The sequence below is a fragment of the Biomphalaria glabrata genome, chromosome 6, assembly GCF_947242115.1.
Source record: "Biomphalaria glabrata chromosome 6, xgBioGlab47.1, whole genome shotgun sequence".
In the NCBI taxonomy this organism is placed as follows: domain Eukaryota; kingdom Metazoa; phylum Mollusca; class Gastropoda; family Planorbidae; genus Biomphalaria; species Biomphalaria glabrata.
In genome coordinates, this window is record NC_074716.1 from 5,333,989 (window position 1) to 5,355,844 (window position 21,856).

General features: G+C 37.2%; 1 protein-coding gene across 1 annotated transcript; it reads left to right on the forward strand.

Moving 5' to 3' along the window:
- Positions 1-3,587: 3,587 nt before the first annotated feature.
- Positions 3,588-15,286, forward strand: LOC106070436 (uncharacterized). The gene is made up of 6 exons (XM_056032103.1): positions 3,588-3,618; positions 6,388-6,458; positions 7,523-7,659; positions 12,566-12,805; positions 13,652-13,790; positions 15,226-15,286. The coding sequence occupies exons 1-6, from the start codon at positions 3,598-3,600 to the stop codon at positions 15,284-15,286; spliced, it is 669 nt and encodes a 222-aa protein (XP_055888078.1). The 5' UTR covers positions 3,588-3,597.
- The last annotated feature ends 6,570 nt before the right edge of the window (positions 15,287-21,856 follow it).

Consider the following 21,856-nt stretch of genomic DNA (forward strand, 5'->3'; position numbering starts at 1 on the left):
CATTTTGTTACACTCAGTCAGGGTGTCGTTCATTTGTGATTGTCACACTTAAAAAAAAGATATACAACACATTGATCTATTTAATAAGGCGCCTATGTTCAAGTGTTCAGTCACACATGACGTATGTTATTGTCACAATATATGTTGTCAACATCATGTCAGTATCATGTCAGTATCGTATCACTATCATGTCACTATCAGGTCACTATCATGTCAATATCATGTCAATATCATGTCAATATCATGCTACTATCATATCATTATCATGTCAGTATCATGTCAGTATCATGTCAGTATCATGTCACTATCATATCAGTATCATGTCAGTATCATGCTACTATCATGTCACTATCATATCACTATCATGTCACTATCATATCAGTATCATGTCACTATCATATCACTATCATGTCACTATCATGTCACTATCATATCACTATCATGTCACTATCATGTCAGTATCACGTTGTGACAAGAGGGACAATTAGGGTGGCTACCTTTATTTTTTTTTATTAGAGTTAGTCACCTTTATTACTTGATTTAAGTCCCTGTTAACTGTTTACAATGGCCACTCTCTCTTGAGTCTTTCAACTGACCAGTGTAGTTGGAACTGAATCTCTATAATGTTTAACTAATACTTGTGTTGTTGTACTATTGCTGTGTTACTCAAGAGCAGTGTGCCACTGGTGTGGCAAGAGTATTTCGATAATGAGCTAAGTAGACTTTATCGATTTGTTAGTACTAAGTTGCTTTATGTAAATGGTAGAGATCTACTTAGTCTCTTATCCTCAGACCTCTCCTGTATGTTTTTTAAAGACATCTTTTGTTTAGATACGAGACAGTAGTGTGTCTCATGAATGACGTCATTTCATTGTTTATGCATGTATGATATTATTGTAAACCATCTTTTTGGTTTTTCGGCATAAGACATTATTGTGCCTCTATGGTTCTTTAATTATATTGACCGGAAACTGTAATTCCTTTTTTTTTTGTTGCAACTGAACTCTCAGAATTATTACTTGTCTGTCTCAGTAGTTTTGTACATCTAGAGGCTATAGTTATTAGCCTAGATAATATAATTGGGACCACAAAGTACCACTGGACTAACTTGCCAGTACAGTACAGGTCACTGGTCTTATGACCTATCCTAATACCAGGTCACACATGTAACTATCATGTCAGTATCATGTCACAATCATGTCACTATCTTATCACTATCATGACACTATCGAACCTCAAACTTCTCTTTTTGCCTAATTTTCAAGTCACAAATAGCCAAAGGAAGAACCACACAACAAATGCCATATAAATCAATACTGGATAATGTATTTCCCTTTTTTAATAAAATAAAACACACAAAAAAACTATTGATTACCATTAAATTAATTAACTCGTTGGTTAATTGCTTGATAGATTTGTGCGTTTTCATCGACAATGAATAATTGTGGAAAGTTTTAACTTGATCAGAGAAGTGAAAAAATGACGTGCACAAGATTCGTATCGGACACACATCGTGAGTTAATATAAATTTTGTAATAACAAAAATAAAGAACTTTCAATGGTACCCAAAATGTGAGTCTTGCTTTCTTCTATATGAAATTTCTTCTATGTGCTGCGTTGTAAGTTGCGATGACGTCATTTTGCTATTAGAATTATTATCCTAGTCAGAATATTGGATCTATTTAGTGTTATGGTATAAAACATTCTACTTTAGTGGTACAGATCCAGACACTAGAAGCATAATAAGATAGAATTCTAGACTATAATACTGTATCTTGTTATAGATATTGTATAGAAGATACAAATTCGGTCCAGCAATGAAGTCCTATATTATATCTAGACTGAAAACCGGAAACAAATTCTTATCTGCGATTGATTAATTCAAAGACCTATATATATAAAGATTTTTATGTACGTAACTCTTTTTCCAGCTCTAAGGGAAGTCGCCCCAATCAATCTTTTCTGTCTTAGAAAAGTAATGATGTTAATTTTCAAAGATTAGAAATAATGCTAAATCATTTCTCAGATTTTCTTTATAATGGGCTGTTAATCACAGAACTATATATTCACGCCAATAAATGTTAGTTTCTATTGAGATACGTTTCAAATTCTAGATCATAATAATTCATGTTTGTTTATTTTAATCATTTTATGTACATTTAAATAGATTGATTGCCTAGATCTTTCCAGATTATCTAAAAATTGATAAATAATAATTATGAGTACTCTTATTTTTGATGCTCAATTATTAGATCTAGATATAACAAGGTTACAAAGACAGTTTGTGTGGAAACAATAACTGAAAATCGGCCCCCGAAGTGGTCCACCCAGGCAGGTAAAAAGACAGGTTTAATATTTTCAGAATGACATTCTATCAAAGACAAACGACAGCGATGAATGTAGAAAAAGGGTTAACAGATCTTTTGTGGTGCCCCAGCGGTCCATCAGACCAAAGGAGAGGTGAAAGTGAATGTGATGTTGGATGTAAACCTGGCCTAACTGATGACTTATAATGAATATCTAATTGCTTTGTAGAGGGTCAATCTCTTATTCGTCAAGAGAAATACATTTCCGTAGACAATTCCTTTTGTTAACTTTATGTGTCTGTGAATATCCTACTACTTTTCTCGATAAAATGAATAATAAAATATTTATTGTTGTTTCAATTCATGTCCAACTTATATGCATACTAAATAGATTTTTTCTCTTGAAAACAACAAAAACATTTTTTGTGTGTAAATATAGCACTTTGTATAATAGAACTTATTTAACTAAACAATACAAATATAAAAAATATTTTTTTTTACAAAACATCTACAACTGTATGCATAAATGTATTAAAAATATGGTAAATTGCCGTCTCCCCTAATAAAGAGCCTCCCGTGTTTGTTACTATTAATAGTGAATAGTTGTAATAAAAGTGGTGTATTTTTAAGAAAAAACTGCCTGCATAAGTGATTTAAAAAATGAGATTTTTCGCTTTCTGAAAAGAAAAAAGTAGCTTTGCATAAGAACTTTGAATGGTTAAAAATATTGTGATGTTAGCTTTTCACTATCTAGTTTCGTTAAAATGGACAGACGGACAGACAGCCCACACAAAACTATATCGTCTTTTTTTCCCTTTTGGGGGCCGCTAAAAATTAAATTATATGTTACATAGGATAGGGTTGAAAAAAGAAATTTACTTTGTATGACTGCATTACAAAAAAACTCCTTGTTTCAACTAATTTTTAAAAAATTCACGACATTTTTTTTGTAAAGATTTCCATGTCCAGTCAAGATACAAAAATATATAAGTCTACGGGTCCAGCTATTGTCTTTAGCACAAGATGGTGCGCAAAATGTTCTAGAAAGTTTGTTTCCACATTTCTATGCGATGGCAAAACATTTACATGAAACATTGCCCTCGTGAAAGAAATCACTCCCCTCATTAAAGCTCGCTTAAGAAACTCACCCAGTTTTTATAAAGTTGATAAGGTATAATAGCTATTAAGGATTATCTGCTCAATTTGCTATATCACCTTAGGATATTTACCACTTATTATAGGACTGGTCTACAAATGTTAAGAAACATTTGTGTAGAATAAGCTGATCAGAATGGTCGATCTTCTTTTTGTGGTAAAGTGTTTCAGATACTTCAGAAGACAATTAGATTCCTTTTTATTAAAAATATAACTAGATCTGTGGAGAAACGTTGAAATATAGAGTCTTTTATTTGGTAGTTAACTGCTAATACATTTTTAGCTTGATTTTCATACAATTTATTGTTAGTTTTTTATACAACTTATTATTAGTGTATAGTCATTAAAAACATTTTTGATTCAGAGTATACATACTGCTAACCTGTATAATCTCAGCCGATTTACAATTATAGATATTTTTAAAAGAATCTAGATTCTTCAATCTTGAATAAATAGAAATTATTTTTTTATTGCTACACAAGTTCTCTGTAGTTGGCCTCCTTCAGTCGCAGGAGGCAGCGCTGGCGGCGTTATCTGAGGACTGTAAAGATGCTGGGAATGTCCGTTCGCGGAAGGACCTCAGTATTGCATACTCTCTCTTGTCGAGTAATTTTCAAGATCCTTCGAAGACAGCGCAAGTGAAATGAGTTTAGTTTTCTCTCTTGCTTTGTGTAGGTTGTCCACGACTCACTGCCGTACAGTAGCGTGCTAAGGACGCATGCCTAGTAGACCTCCATTTTGGTCGCTGTAGTGAGCTTCGGGTTTTTCCAAAATCTTGGTCGTAGTCTAACGATGGTCGTTGCAGCAGAATTCATTTATGGTATTCAGCTTGTTATTGTCAATGAGGATGGAGGGTGGTGCTGTAGCAGGTGGTTCCATAACATTTGTTTTCTTCGTGCTAATAGTTAAGCCATATTCTTTACAACCCTGAGAGAAGTGGGACATTAGTGACTGAAGCTCCTCTTGTGTGTAACTATCGCTGCATCGTCCGCGAATGGCATTTCTTACGAGGGTGGTTCGGATTTTAGCTTTGGCCCTCAGTCTGGCAATAGTTAGGAAGTTTGCCATCAGATCTGGAATGGAGATAGATGCCTTCGGTGGATTTGTCAAACGCCTGGTGAATTAGCAGAGAAAAAAGTATTCAGAAAAAGTTTTGGGCCATGACACATCCTTGTTTAACTCCGCTGTGTATACAAGTTCTCTGTAAAGCTGCTATTATCAATTTTTTTTCAACTATTTTAAGCTAAGTAGAATTTATTAAGCTAATTCAAATCAATAATTGTTGAAAAGTAAATGAATAAAAAAATCATTTGATTCAATTATCATCAGAAATAATAGGTAGACATTTTATGTCGCTCAGTTATGTGACCTAACTAATTATCTAGTTTGCGAGAAGTTTTTGAGATGTAATTTAATTAGAATCTTAAGCTAACAAAGACGTCACTACTTGCTTTTGTGTTCTTTAAAGTGTGCAAACGTCTTGACCAAAGAATAAAAAAAAACATTCTGCAGCCTTTTTAAAAATTATACAACGCATCCTCTAAAATCTATAGGGCAGATAAGGTCATCTGTTTCTTTGGCCAACGTTTAGCAAGCCAGGTGTCATGTGGCCAGCACAACGACCAACCGCCTTTACTTTACCCAACTAAAGTGTGTGTATGCAAACGTCTTGACAAAACAATAAAATAAAAAAATCGTGCATATTTTCCAATTTTAACTTCCCTCCTCTCACCCTAGCTACGCCTCTGCCACAACGACTAACCGCTCTTACTCCACAACACAAGTCTGATAAAATGGGTTAGCGTCGAAAAATTGCCCTAAATTAGAATCTAACCCAAGAAGTCAAAAGCTTGACCACAGCGCCACCTGAGAGATGAAACGTGAGGCTGAGAGGCATACACCGCTTGGCTACCTAGAGGGCTCTAGTTTGAGTCCCAACTTGAACTGATGCATATGTATGTGGAATCAGTACACAAACGCAGCCCAAAAACCTTCTCCAATTTACTCCACTTATCTCTTCGCTGGTCCATAAAAGAGATTAGAAAGTAGTGAACTTAGCATGTTACAAATGTAACTAAAAAATTTTCAAGAAAAAGAGAGAAGACAGAGATAGAGATAGACGTCTATGGAATATGGAATAGATTAAGTTATTAAATTTTAATATAAAATTGTTATAATTTTTAGCGGCCCCCAAACGGGGAAAAGACGCTATTAGTTTTGTGTGAAATGTCTGTCCGTCCGTCAAAACAATTGCATCAATTATAAGACTTCAGTTATGCCAGGGCAGGCGCGGTAGCTGAGCGGTAAAGGGCTTGGCTTCCAAACAGGGTGTCCCGGGTTCGAATCCTGGTTAAGACTGTGATTTTTAACTTCGGAATCTTTTGGCGCCTCTGAGTCCACCCAGTTCTAATGGGTACCTGACATTAGTTGGGGAAAAGTATAAGCGGTTGGTCGTTGTGCTGACTACATGACACCCTCATTAATCGTAGGCCACAAAAACAGATGAACTTTACGTCATCTGCCCTATACACCACAAGGTCTTAAAGGGGAACTAGTTAGGCCAGGTTCACATCTAACTTTGCATTCAATTGCACATATCCTTTGATCTGCTGGACCGTTGGGGCACTACACATGATCTGTCAACCTTCTTTCTCCATTTTTATCTCTCATTTGTCTTTTAAATAATTTCATTCGGATGTTCTTTCTGAAAAATTTGAAGCCTTCCTGGGTGGACCACTTCGGGGGCCGATTTTGAGTTTGTGTTTCCACACAAACTGTCTTTGTAACCTTGTTAATTTTACTTTTTTTTTGTCCTCAATACAATTTCAAAAAAAAAAATCTTTTAATCGACAAATTGTCAGATTCAATATCAGAATTAAATTTAACCTTAACAAATATATTAATATTATTTTGTTGTCTGTTTCAGTGTCTTTTGACTTTCTTGTGTGTTGCTCTGAATGCCAATGGACAAAACAACTATAACAGCTACAAAAACGGGTGTGTTTCATTCTTGAGTTTCAACCTATTAAGTAAAATAATAAGCTTACTGAGGATGTATACACTTACGAATTTCCCCAATGAGCTAAAGAGTTATAAGACACGAAAATCTTAGAGCTAACCTCAACATTTATCACCTCTCACGCAGACAATGTCGTTTATTAGAAACCTTAAATCAACTCATTCTGTCTGTCTGTCTGTCTGTCTGTCTTGTAAAACGTTTGAATATGTTTTTCTTCTGACAAGACATGAATAAAAAAAAATTCAAAATTCAACGATTGATTGTGATTAATTATTTTGCTTAGGGGGCGCGGTGGCTGAGTGGTTAAGCGCTCGGCTTCCGAACTTGGCGTCTTGGGTTCGAATCACGATGAAGACTGGGATTTTGAATTTCGGGTTTTTAGGGCGCCCCTAAGTCCACCCAAATCTAATGAGTTCCTAGCTTTAGTTGGGGAAAGTAAAGGCGGTTGGTCGTTGGGCTGGGAGGTTATCGACTATGAATAATTATGCAAATTTTCAACTTGATCCGAAATGGGAAGTGGGAGAAAAAATGTGTCGAAACAAAATAAGGGGACTCTATATATATATCCATATCTCTCATTTAGTAGCATTTACTGCTCTTATTCCGAAATAAAAAAAAATTATTAAAAAAAAAAGTAAAGTTACCCTTTCAGACCTTGCAATCTATGGGCCAGATGGTGTTATGGTCATATGTTTCTTCGGAAAACGGTTAACTAGCAGGGTGTCATGTGGCCAGCACAACGATCAACCGCCGTTACTTTCACCACTTGTATTCAGGTGCCCATTAGAATCGGGTGGACTTGGGGGTTCCCTTAAAATCCCGAAATTCAAAATCTAGTCTTCGCAGAGATTGGAGCCTAGGATCCCAGGTTCAAAAGCAAAGCGCTTAACCACTCAGCCACCGCACCCGAACAGATTGTTTAAATTGGCATTAGTATTTGGTGTGCAGCCAGTAATTCTTGAGATTATAATTGTCGTACTAATATAAATGGTAATTAATGCTTTCTTTACATTAGTTTGATTCCGTTTCTTTCCTTCTCCAGTAAGTACCAGAGCTATCCAGTGGACCAATCTACGCCGAGCACTTGCAATGACCTGCGGTGTAACCCTAACGAATGCTGTGTGGAAACACACATGGCGGCAGTCTGTGTGGCTTTAGTAACAGTTTCAACCGGGCAAGGTATTTGACCAATTAAAAAAAAAAAAAGATCTTTATTTTAAAATAAAACAAATCCTATTAAATAAATCTGTCTCATATTTCTATTATAATCTGGTTAAATTCCGGATCTCGCGTCATCGTTATGGAGTGTTTGTGTGTGTTTCTATGGTGACGGTGAGAAGACGTTAGCGATTGGTTGGTGGCTATGCAATGTAAAGGGTGCAAGCTAAGTGGCAGTGTCGTAAGCTGTCTAGGGTACCCTAGACGACTCTAGAATGTCGGAGTGAAAAGACGTTGTTTTCGTAGTGAGTTTAGACTTTAATCAAATTACCATTTTGTACTATTTCTAAAGTCTTTGTTGTAATAAAAAGTTTTATTTAAATCTGTTCACAAAAAAATGTTATTCAAGTCATTTCAAGTGTTATAAGTTGAGATACAAAACGCATACAGTGGTACACCAGCTATTTGGTGCTGGTAGTTTGTTCAGACATTGCTGCAGTAAACATGATAGTCTATAGTCTTGGTGCCTGGCTGTTCGTTCAAACATACTGCAACAAACATAATAGTCCTTAGTCGTAGTGCCTGGCAGTTCGTTCAGCCAGAGCCGCTGCAAACATGATAGTCTTTAGTCTTAGTGACTGGCAGTTCGTTCAGCCAGAGCCACTGCAAACATGATAGTCTTTAGTCTTAGTGACTGGCAGTTCGTTCAGCCAGAGCCACTGCAAACATGATAGTCTTTAGTCTTAGTGACTGGCAGTTCGTTCAGCCAGAGCCACTGCAAACATGATAGTCTTTAGTCTTAGTGACTGGCAGTTCGTTCACCCAGAGCCACTGCAAACATGATAGTCTTTAGTCTTAGTGACTGGCAGTTCGTTCAGCCAGAGCCATTGCAAACATGATAGTCTTTAGTCTTAGTGACTGGCAGTTCGTTCACCCAGAGCCACTGCAAACATGATAGTCTTTAGTCTTAGTGACTGGCAGTTCGTTCAGCCAGAGCCACTGCAAACATGATAGTCTTTAGTCTTAGTGACTGGCAGTTCGTTCAACCAGAGCCACTGCAAACATGATAGTCTTTAGTCTTAGTGACTGGCAGTTCGTTCACCCAGAGCCACTGCAAACATGATAGTCTTTAGTCTTAGTGACTGGCAGTTCGTTCAGCCAGAGCCACTGCAAACATGATAGTCTTTAGTCTTAGTGACTGGCAGTTCGTTCAGCCAGAGCCACTGCAAACATGATAGTCTTTAGTCTTAGTGACTGGCAGTTCGTTCAGCCAGAGCCACTGCTAACATGATAGTCTTTAGTCTTAGTGACTGGCAGTTCGTTCAGCCAGAGCCACTGCAAACATGATAGTCTTTAGTCTTAGTGACTGGCAGTTCGTTCAGCCAGAGCCACTGCAAACATGATAGTCTTTAGTCTTAGTGACTGGCTGTTCGTTCAGCCAGAGCCACTGCAAACATGATAGTCTTTAGTCTTAGTGACTGGCAGTTCGTTCAGCCAGAGCCACTGCAAACATGATAGTCTTTAGTCTTAGTGACTGGCAGTTCGTTCAGCCAGAGCCACTGCAAACATGATAGTCTTTAGTCTTAGTGACTGGCAGTTCGTTCACCCAGAGCCACTGCAAACATGATAGTCTTTAGTGTTAGTGACTGGCAGTTCGTTCAGCCAGAGCCACTGCAAACATGATAGTCTTTAGTCTTAGTGACTGGCAGTTCGTTCAGCCAGAGCCACTGCAAACATGATAGTCTTTAGTCTTAGTGACTGGCAGTTCGTTCAGCCAGAGCCACTGCAAACATGATAGTCTTTAGTCTTAGTGACTGGCAGTTCGTTCCGCCAGAGCCACTGCAAACATGATAGTCTTTAGTCTTAGTGACTGGCAGTTCGTTCACCCAGAGCCACTGCAAACATGATAGTCTTTAGTCTTAGTGACTGGCAGTTCGTTCAGCCAGAGCCACTGCAAACATGATAGTCTTTAGTCTTAGTGACTGGCAGTTCGTTCAGCCAGAGCCACTGCAAACATGATAGTCTTTAGTCTTAGTGACTGGCAGTTCGTTCACCCAGAGCCACTGCAAACATGATAGTCTTTAGTCTTAGTGACTGGCAGTTCGTTCAGCCAGAGCCACTGCAAACATGATAGTCTTTAGTTTTAGTGACTGGCAGTTTGTTCAGCCAGAGCCACTGCTAACATGATAGTCTTTAGTCTTAGTGACTGGCAGTTCGTTCAGCCAGAGCCACTGCTAACATGATAGTCTTTAGTCTTAGTGACTGGCAGTTCGTTCAGCCAGAGCCACTGCAAACATGATAGTCTTTAGTCTTAGTGACTGGCTGTTCGTTCAGCCAGAGCCACTGCAAACATGATAGTCTTTAGTCTTAGTGACTGGCAGTTCGTTCACCCAGAGCCACTGCAAACATGATAGTCTTTAGTCTTAGTGACTGGCAGTTCGTTCAGCCAGAGCCACTGCAAACATGATAGTCTTTAGTCTTAGTGACTGGCAGTTCGTTCAGCCAGAGCCACTGCAAACATGATAGTCTTTAGTTTTAGTGACTGGCAGTTTGTTCAGCCAGAGCCACTGCTAACATGATAGTCTTTAGTCTTAGTGACTGGCAGTTCGTTCAGCCAGAGCCACGGCTAACATGATAGTCTTTAGTCTTAGTGACTGGCAGTTCGTTCAGCCAGAGCCACTGCAAACATGATAGTCTTTAGTCTTAGTGACTGGCAGTTCGTTCAGCCAGAGCCACTGCAAACATGATAGTCTTTAGTCTTAGTGACTGGCAGTTCGTTCAGCCAGAGCCACTGCAAACATGATAGTCTTTAGTTTTAGTGACTGGCAGTTTGTTCAGCCAGAGCCACTGCTAACATGATAGTCTTTAGTCTTAGTGACTGGCAGTTCGTTCAGCCAGAGCCACTGCTAACATGATAGTCTTTAGTCTTAGTGACTGGCAGTTCGTTCAGCCAGAGCCACTGCAAACATGATAGTCTTTAGTCTTAGTGACTGGCAGTTCGTTCAGCCAGAGCCACTGCAAACATGATAGTCTTTAGTCTTAGTGACTGGCAGTTCGTTCACCCAGAGCCACTGCAAACATGATAGTCTTTAGTCTTAGTGACTGGCAGTTCGTTCAGCCAGAGCCACTGCAAACATGATAGTCTTTAGTCTTAGTGACTGGCAGTTCGTTCAGCCAGAGCCACTGCAAACATGATAGTCTTTAGTCTTAGTGACTGGCAGTTCGTTCAGCCAGAGCCACTGCAAACATGATAGTCTTTAGTCTTAGTGACTGGCAGTTCGTTCACCCAGAGCCACTGCAAACATGATAGTCTTTAGTCTTAGTGACTGGCAGTTCGTTCAGCCAGAGCCACTGCAAACATGATAGTCTTTAGTCTTAGTGACTGGCAGTTCGTTCAGCCAGAGCCACTGCAAACATGATAAGAATATGGGAGACGTAGTCTTATGAGATCAAGGGTTGAAGGCCACTTATCTACACAATCATCTAAATATAGAAATATTGATTAGCTTACCTAGCCTACTTTGACAAAAATAATATTAATATACTACAACAAAAATAATCAAGTTGTGTATAGCTTAATGTAGGTATACAGCGATACCGAGTTTATTCATTTTATGTTATAAGGGAGAGAAGCTAAGGCATTTTTATGCGTTATTTCTTTGTTGATACATCAATGTTGGAGAGTTATATCCCTTTGTTCACATCCCCATGTATGTGTACACCGGATGGTTTTGAATGTGTTTTCCTTGTATGAGAGAGAGAACTATGTAGTCAGTTGTCTTCTGAGAGTGGAATAGAACATGTCTGTTGTTGCTGTCATTATGTCTTTTTGTATTATCAAAGATCTTGATTTTCCTAGATAGCTGGAGTTATGTGAAGTTTAGTCAGTAGTAATTAGTAGTAATTAATCGCTCTTAAGTAACCCCTTGAGAACCTTACAGATAGGTGTTACGGCGTTTATAAGTAAACCCTATGAAACTGGACTAAAGAAAATGTCTGAAAACCTTCGCTCAAAAAATGAATTAATGTATAACTGTTTATAACTATGTAACTACGATATCTTATCTTATCTTATATAATACAGACGTTACTTCAAAAAAGAAGATGATTACGTCCAACGCGTCATGCATTTAGTCATGCATATTAACCAATGACTTAAATTCTGCCAAGGCTCAAGCAACCCATTCCATGCTCTAATAGCACTAGGGAAGAAGGAGTATTTGTACAAATTTGTCCTAGCATATGGGACGAGCTAGATAGCAGATAGATAGCAGATAGATAGCAGATAGATAGCAGATTGAAATTCGAAACAATCAAAATTGCTTTTTAAATTCATTGCTTTGTGTTTCATGCAAACTAAACTTTTGGTGGAATAAAACAATGTAGAGAATTAGATCATTAGGTTTCGAGAAAATACAAAATAGAAATCACCTACTACAAAGTGAGTTGTGCGCTTAATTTGAATCATGATTGAATATTTTTTTAAAATCCTTTTGTTTAGTGTAACTCTAATTCTTATACATGCTCAGTGCGCTGTAGACTACTTCAATATAGTAATCGAAAGTGTTTGGCAGAAGTTGGAAGGTTTTCGTGATGTTTTTAGGCCATTAGTTACGCAGCTCTAGTTTATAAGGAGCTCTAGTTCAAATCCTTATTCCATAGAATCTATAAGAGTCTTATTTTTCATAACATGTTGTCCTGTTTGCTTTAAAGGAAAATTAACACAAAATGACTTTTTGAAATTATATTAATTTAAACGATCAAAAGAAGCTTGAATATTCCTGGTCCATGGGTGAGTTCGACGCGGGCCGCCTCTGAGTTTGTGTGATAACATAAACTCTTTTTGTATTCTTGTGTTTTTTTTTTATTAAGTTTATATTTAACTAACTTAAAACACCTGACGTCGCTTAAAAATGTTTTATTTCAGCTTTCTGCGCTCGATACAAGAAATGTTCAAACCTCGGTCATTGTCCAGCTAGTGCTCCTTGTTGTGCCCAGGCCTTGGAACCCAAACTTGCCAAAACTTGTCCTCGACCACATATCATCGGACCAGGTTATGGGTCCATATACGACAACAGCTTCACGTCCAGCTACGGTTACGATAATAAAGTGGATGAAATAAATTTAAATGAAGGTTACTGTCAGGCAAGGGCCTCAACCGGTGGATGTACGTAGAAATTCTTGCCCCTTGTAGAGCTCCATAAGATACTCTTAATGCGTATTTAAATTGGTCTCTTACATAACATTATTAAAAATTTATTTTTCTTAAAATACATATTTTTTTATAGGACAAAAAACAACAACTCCACCCCCAAAGCCTTTTAGCTTGTTCTTTCTATGTATATCTGTCACTTCTCTCTCTGTTTATCTTTCTGAATTGTACAGCCGATTTTCCGTACATTGGACAATGTTTTGAAGCGTTATAAAAATATTTAATGAATTATCTGTCTACCTACCTACCTACCTCTCTCTCTACCTCTATCTATCTATCTATCTATCTATCTATCTATCTATCTATCTATCTATCTATCTATCTATCTATCTATCTATCTATCTATTTATCTATCTATCTATCTATCTATTTATCTATCTATCTATCTATCTATCTATCTATCTATCTATTTATCTATCTATTTATCTATCTATCTATCTATTTATCTATCTATCTATTTATCTATCTATTTATTTATCTATCTATCTATCTATCTATCTATCTATTTATCTATCTATCTATCTATCTATCTATCTATCTATCTATCTATCTATCTATCTATCTATCTATCATCTATCTATCTATCTATCTATCTATCTATCTATTTATCTATCTATCTATCTATCTATCTATCTATCTATCTATCTATCTATCTATCTATCTATCTATCTATCTATCTATCTATATGAATATATATATTGCCTGCATAAGTTTGTTAGGGAAATGCTATTGCCTACGCGTCAACAGTAAAACGATATCAGATAAACCAATGTTTGTGACATTATGTATTCTCTTGTCCAGTATGCTTTAGTCCACTGCCTGGCTCTGAGACTTACAATTGTCCTTGTACGGCTCCAGATACTTGTAAAATTGCTCTGGGTCCTCTTGTGGCAGGTATTAAAAAGAAAAATGTAGAAATAAAGGTCATCACTATATCATCGTTAGTTTACGTCTTGTCTTAAGTTTATCTTATCTTACCTCATCTTATCTTATCTTATCTTAACTTATAAAATACATATGTTACTATAAAAAAAAAGATGATTACGCCCTACTAGGAGTATTCCTAGGTCAATCTAGTCATGCATGTTAATCAATGACTCAAATTCTGCCAAGACAGTGGTTTTCCATTCCATGCTCTAATAGCACTAGGGAAGAAGGAGCATTTGTACACATTTGTCCTAGCATATGGATCGAAGAATGTTTAAGTCTTGCACTAAGGCTGTACTTAACGTACATATCAGCTATAAAAAAAAAAAAAAGTAAAGTTCCCCTTTCAGACCTTGTGGTCTATAGGGCAGATGATGTAAAGGTCATCTGTTTCTGTGGCCCACAGTTAACGAGGGTGTCATGTGGCCAGCACAACGACCAACCGCCTTTACTTTTCCCTAACTAATGTCAGGTACCCATTAGAGCTGGGTGGACTCAGAGGCGCCCGAAGATCCCGAAATTAAAAATCCCAGTCTTCACCAGGATTCGAACCCCGGTCCCCGGTTCGGAAGTCAAGCGCTTTACCGCTCAGCCACCGCGCCTCCATATCAGCTATGAGTTAAAACTAATTGTTATAAAAAAAAATCGGCTTCCAGTTTAAAACAAGAAAAAAATAATATTTTTTTTTAAAGTTTAAATTTAGTGATATTGCATCAATTATTTTGTCAATCATGTAATTATTGATAGAGCTAGACTACTAGAAATATTAATTTTTATCTAGTTCAACGCAACTTTCAAGCTTATAACATACTAGTGCACTTTGGTTCTATGGAGGCCAACTGTTATACGATTACCCCTGTGGAAACGAGCTATCGGTCCAAGCTGCCAACAGGATGTGACGTTGCACGTCAGTGTTCAGGCCTTCTTTAACTAATAGTTTCGGTTCAATCACTTTTGTGGATCAGTGCAATGGGGGTGAGGTGTCTCCAAGATGGTTTCCGTGCTGCCTTTACAAAAAAAAAAAAGATTAAAAAAAAAACGTATTAGAGTCTGAATTCGAACTTAATATCTCGACCCTAAATGTTGTAAGACCCTCAATGATAGGAGACCGAATAGCCACTGAGCTATTAAAGGATATGTAGTCTTCCCAAAATCTATTTGGCCTCTGCAAGAGACACCTTTTAGCGATCTGATGAGGGTCACAGCAAACTTTTGAGACCCAAAGAAAAGCTCTTACAGAAAACAGGCGCAGACGACAAATAGAAAACCTAAACATCCAACGAACAACGGTATTGTTTGCATTAGCTGTGGCGAAATAAGTAGGTCGATACTGGGGTTGTATTCATCTTTAAATATTGGAATTGTCTTATCAGGTCATTTCTTCTTTCACAATGGTATGTAGAATGAACATAATTTATATTTCAAACTATTTTCCTCACGTTTCACAGGTCTGTGTACATCTCCAACCACAACTACAACGACAACAACACCTACATGTGCGTCATGTAACCGCAGTTAAACGCATTCCAGGATTTACTTCTTGTTTAAACACTCTCTCCCCTATATAAACAATATTTTGGATGTAATGACATTGTTATAAGAATAAAAAAAGAAACAAAACAGGTCAGCGTTAAATGACTATTGAAAATCCCTTATTTGACATATTTATTTTTGTTTTTCCAAAACGTCGAAAATGTTTATTATTGATAATAGTTTGTTTAGTTTTTTTTTTAAGAAAAAAAAAACAACTACATATAGATGATAAATAAATACATTCCTACATATTTCAGACGTTATAATTGCTGATTTTACAAAAAGATTAAAAAAAAGAAACTTACTCAAGCAGTCCCGTATCATATTACACCGACAAGAAATTTCTCTATCTAGATCAGAGGTTCTCAACCTTTTAGGCTCGGCGACCCCGTTTTACGATCCCCCACTCAGCCGCGACGCCCCCCCCCCGCACACACACACACAGCGGTAGAAGGATAGACAAAAAACAATTCATTATTTCGATGGTCTTGGGCGACCCTGGCAAATCGTCAATCGACCACCAAAGGGGTCGCCATCCACAGGTTGAGAACCCCTGATCTAGCTGAATTACAATTAAGCTTCCTAGGTTAAAAGAACCTAATTGACATATTCTAGGACAATACTCATCACACACTCTTACTGACACTGACACTTACGCTTCTTACTTTTATAGTCCCCCACACACATCTGGTCACCTTTTGTATTCATTAAAATTAAATCTAAAAAAAAAAAAGGTTTACTCTGATTGTCGTAAACTCGTAATATATTGAAAACAATTCGTGGCCCTGAGGCGGACAGGATATAAAAATTGTCTATGTAATCCAGCAAAGAAAGTAAGTTCCCTATAATGGACAAACTTTCTGATGCGAACCTTTCCAATGGTCAAGTTTGAAAAATGCATCGAAAAAATGAGCACATAAATGATTTGATTTACATATTGTATTTAATTTCTAAATAGACATAACCTGGGATGCTCGGTCTATTTGACATTTCCATTGATAAACTAACCAAATCTAGGACTCCTAATTCAACCTCACTGATGCCAATTAAATAAAATATAAAAAATACTTTTAAAAAACAAAACAAAGCTTATATGAAGTGTAAAAGTATCAATTAGCTTGGATCAGCCAAGTAATTAAATTTGTAATAGATCTAGGGATTCTAGACCAAATACAATTGTATTTCCTTAAAGCTGGTTTCATGCTTTTAGCTTTCTCAATACTCTCTTCTATCACTTATCTGGACCAGTTTGGAAAAACGGGGTTAGGGAGAGAAAGAAAGAGATATCTGCTAGTGAGGCGTCGATGAAAATAGAAAATTGTATGTTTATCTATTGTTTGTATTAGAGCCACCAAATTCAGATCACCAAGGCCCTCCATTTATATAAGGTCGGCGGTACTTGGCGGACCACTTCGATGACGCTTCTGAGTTCATGTTTAAACACAAACACTCTTTGTAGTCTTGTTTATCTAAAAATCTACCCGGGCATGCTACCCTACCTCATAGTGGCGCCCTGGTGGAAACGATCGTAGGAGGAAGCGATTAGGCTAAAGAGTAGCAAAACAAGACTCCCGTGTGGATGCCTAAGGGGGTGCGAGAGCATCCTCATTGCACTGTGCGGAGTTGTAAAAAAACTCCCACAACCTTGTCACAATCAAGCCGCCGTTCCTCAAGGGGCCGTTACATAAATGGCGTGTTCTGCATGGTTAGCCTGGTATAGAAAAGGAAAATGGCAGGGGTCCCTGTGCATGCGGTCTATGGCCGTGGATCTGACACCCCGCCAGACAGAACAGTGTACACGTTCCCATTCAGGCCGGTGAGAGGGAGCTCTTGTTCACTTTTGCTGGCCTGGAGTTCCAAGAGCCGAAGGCTCAGCTCTACCTGACAGTTTCAAGAAGAAGAAGAAGAATCTAAAGGTACGCCGTTTTTTTTTTAAGGAATACTAATTTTTCTAATGGTCAAGAACATACATAAGTACTGGGCTGCTACCTTCAATTATGACCTTTAAAATCAGGCCGTCTTGGATTGACGTTTTATACAAGGCAAGGGACATAACTCAAATAAACAAAACAGAATAACTCTTGTGTTACATTTATCAACAGTTTTTAAGTTAAATTACTAGAACTGTGGCGAAGAGCATAGGCGACAGCATTATGAAAAAAATATTGTGTTGACAATTTCTCTCGCTAGAAAACACAATAAACATGTATATATATAACCGTGCCTGAGCAAGTAATAACAATCTTGTTTGTTTTTTTTTTCTTTTTTTTTTAAACGATGTGTAGATTGTCATTGGAGAGTGCAGTTCTAGTCTCTGATTGCAAAAAAAAAATGTAAATAAACCTTTCATATTGACTTTTCCCATGCCGTTTAAAATTAAACTTTTTTACCTCTAGGAGGGTGCATCTGGTTGATGCTTTAAAACCACCGCATTGCTTTCATTTTGACCACAAAAATCATTCACCTGTTTTTTTTTCTTGCCCTTAGCATAATTCTTTCTGCTCTAAAATTGCACATTAAGGTTGTTGATTCTTTTTGTCAGCTAATCACAACATCAAACATTAGTCTATGCTCATACAAATTATTTGAGACATAAGTTCAGTGACATTTTCGCTTCAGCGAACAGAAAGTCGGTTAAATGCCTTACTTTTGCAAAATACCCAAACGCTAAAGTCTTTTCAAGGTTGTAATAGGAAAGACGTTGAATTTGAAAATATCGTGTGGGGCATTAAAATGGAGGCATATAAGAAGGCGTCAACTGATGGGCCTAAGAAGTGTTTGTGCATACCTTAGAAAAGAGGGTTGTGGGCCGTTCGATTAAAGGTTGATAGAGTCCAATGAAAATGGACTTATTGCACATAAAGGCTAGGATATTATGCTGGGAGAGGGGAGGGTTGTAATGCTAGCTGTTATTTATGGGTCTAAATATGCTGTGGCTAATACATCACCTTTGAGTGACGCTAGTATTAGATAGGGATAAAAAAGTTATTATATTCTTAGTAAAAAAGTGTTGTTTTTTTTAAGAAAAGTGGTTTTGATTTTATTACAAAAATGTAACAAATTTAACTCATTTGTAAATCACTGTATACAAAAAGCAGACATTTTTATCATCAATAACAAAGACAAAAGTTTAACAAAGAAAAAAAATAATTTTTTAATTGTATCATTAAAACAAATGCAAATCAAGTTGTCATTGTTTTTCTCTCGGCCTGGAGAATGTGTTGCTTGTCACTGAGTTTCCCTTTTATGTACAGATTCCTGAAGGTAAAAAATTATAAAAAATTAAGTTTAGAATGACGTTTGGGTGGGGGGGGGGCGGTCAATTAAAAATAAATCACATTCCGTTAACATAATTAGTTACATACCTTTATGATAAAACCTACTTACTGCTATATATTTTAACCAAGCTTTAGATTACGTTGTTCTCTCTTTGTATCCTGGCCGCTGCTAAAGCGGCGGGGAAGGCGGGTGGCGATTGCATCTACCGCCCTCCTCACTCTAGACTTTGAGAGGGGGAGGTCCAATTTTTTAAGAGGAAATCATAAATTGTGAACTAAATTAATTGAATATCTTTATAATACAAGATACTTATTCATACTTGAAACCATTTGTATTTTATGTCAAACCACACTCTAATCTCGAATTACATCCTTGTTAAATTTAAATGCATTCGCCCTTCGCCTGGCAGACCAATACTTTTTCTTTTGTATTACAGTTAGGAATTCAAAATATTTTGCAAAACAAAAACTGTCACTAAAATAAGTTCTATATGCTATAAAATACTTTTTATATTGAGTCGCCTTAACCCATATTCTTCAATGCCAAATGCAATCATTAGCGATAATTATAAATAGGAGATTGGACTCTTACATCATATTCGTTTCCACTCTACCGCCCCCGAAGAAAACATGATACTTTTTAAAACAGAATAGTCCAATTTGGCGACAGATTCTATGTAATTGCGCATGAATTTAGAATAATTATTTAAAGAAATATAATGTTTTGGAAAATTTGAATTCATAAGAAATTTTCACGTATAATAGTAACAATTGAGATGAGTTCTAAAGCCAAATATTTTTTCATAGTCGACTTTCCTCAACATTTAGTCGATCGGAGAATTTTCTATTGTACTAATAAATCTGAGATTATTACAGTTCATAATTGAGATGTAGGACGTAATCATCTTCTTTTTTGAAGTAACGTCTGTATTATATAAGATAAGATAATTAAAGCCTATATATATATAAAAAAATAGAGAGTATAATCTAATCTGTCTACTGAATTTCTCTATAGTCTTCGTGTTTTTTTTGTTTTTTTTGTTGAGACAAAGAATTCATTTATAGTTCTGTAACGAAACGAAGCTACAAACAATAGTATTGAACAAAATTAATAAGCTATAAATGAAAATTTTTAAAAATGTTTTTTTAGAAGACATATTTTTCGGGAGCGACCCTATGGCCTTAATTAAAATCTGTGGAGTATCTCTTCTTTTTAAGGAACAAATCTGTTGTATTTGCAATGTATTTGGGGCATATAAATTTACATTATAATTTTTTAAAGTAAAAACATGAATCAAAAGATTCCTTAAAATTAGACATTTGGAGCGGGTCTAAACAGTCGAATATTCAATGACGTCTTATTCTGACAAAAGAAAAGTTATTACAAGAGGTCTCGCTTAAAAGGTAGATAATATTAAGATATTTACGCGTAATAAAGATATACTAACACTACTTGTATATCGATTGTCACTAGCAAGACTAACGAGCCCTTTCTGCCCGAAGCTTCCTAGTTTAGGCGCCAGTTGCTCGCCTTTGACCCTTCTCCTGTCGCTGGTAACGGATCCGCCAGGCTCAGTATCTGAGCCACACGTGAAGACCAGAAGTTGGACTGGTTTTCAGAGGCTATTTGAGACGCATGTCATTGGAAGCTTTTAAAAGGTAATGAAAGAGAGTGTGCAATTCTGAGATCCTTGCGCGAACAGGTATTCCCAGCTTCTTCACAGCCCTCAGACAACGCCGCCTGCGCTGGCTTGGACATGTTCGCCGGATGGCGGACAATCGGATCCCGAAAGTCATCCCCTACGGACATCTCGCGACTGGCTCAGGAAAAACTGGTCGCCCCCTCACCCGTTACATGGATGTAATGAAATGGGACCTCAAATCAGTGAAAATCGATACTGACATTTGAAAGACATAGCCCTAGACTGCATTAGATGGTGATTGACAGTAAAAGAAAGCTATGTAAAGCGAAAAAACATAGGCCTTACTGGAAGAAAAGCGTACCTTGCAAAAAACTGCCAGCTCCTCTACCACCAAAGCGAAATCCACCTTAACCTGCGATATTTGTGGCTCCACAGCCACATGAAAAAGTGTTTGAGATAAACCATAGTCACTCTACGACTGAAGGAGGCCAACACACTTTATTTTACTTAATTTGACCTGCCTTTTTAAATAGAATGAATAATGAGCTGTGAATGTCAGGAGAATGTGTTTCTGCAGTAAAGAATGCAATAAAACGCTTCTCCATTCCTCCTAGCTGACAAAGGAAAGGCCATCAAAGTGACTTAGTTGCTACTAAAGTTTGAGAAACACTGCTTTAGTTGTACTCGCCCACGAAACGGTGTCTAGATGTGGTGAATAGGCTTTAAAGACTCAGAAAGACCCTCCCAGCAAGAATCTTGGTGTTTTCTAATCTGACAGACAAACATTTTGCTTGGTCTAATTATTTTGGAATGAATTAATAAACATACCAAGAGGGAATGGTTCTAAAATCAACTTGCAGACTTGGGTTTCATTTGCACAAGGGCATGGTGACGCTGCTACATCTCCACCCACTGGTCTAAAACAAGCTAAAACAACAAACAAACAAATTATAAAATATGTAAGAAAACTAAAAATATATATATATATATATATATAAAAGTAAAGTAAAGACTCTGGCCCCCGAAATCCTCCCCTATTGAAGTAAAACTATACGGAGAACTGCCTGATCTGGAAACCACTGCGTCGTTATTCTCAGATATAGGATTACTGATCTGAACTGCCTGATCTGGAAACCACTGCGTAGTTCATCTCAGATATAGGATTACTGATCTGAACTGCCTGATCTGGAAACCACTGCGTAGTTCATCTCAGATATAGGATTACTGATCTGAACTGCCTGATCTGGAAACCACTGCGTAGTTCATCTCAGATATAGGATTACTGATCTGAACTGCCTGATATGGAAACCACTGCGTAGTTCATCTCAGATATAGGATTAGTGATCTGAACTGCCTGATCTGGAAACCACTGCGTAGTTCATCTCAGTTATAGGATTACTGATCTGAACTGCCTGATATGGAAACCACTGTGTAGTTCATCTCAGATATAGGATTACTGATCTGAACTGCCTGATCTGGAAACCACTGCGTAGTTCATCTCAGTTATAGGATTACTGATCTGAACTGCCTGATCTGGAAACCACTGCGTAGTTCATCTCAGATATAGGATTACTGATCTGAACTGCCTGATATGGAAACCATGCGTAGTTCATCTCAGTTTTAGG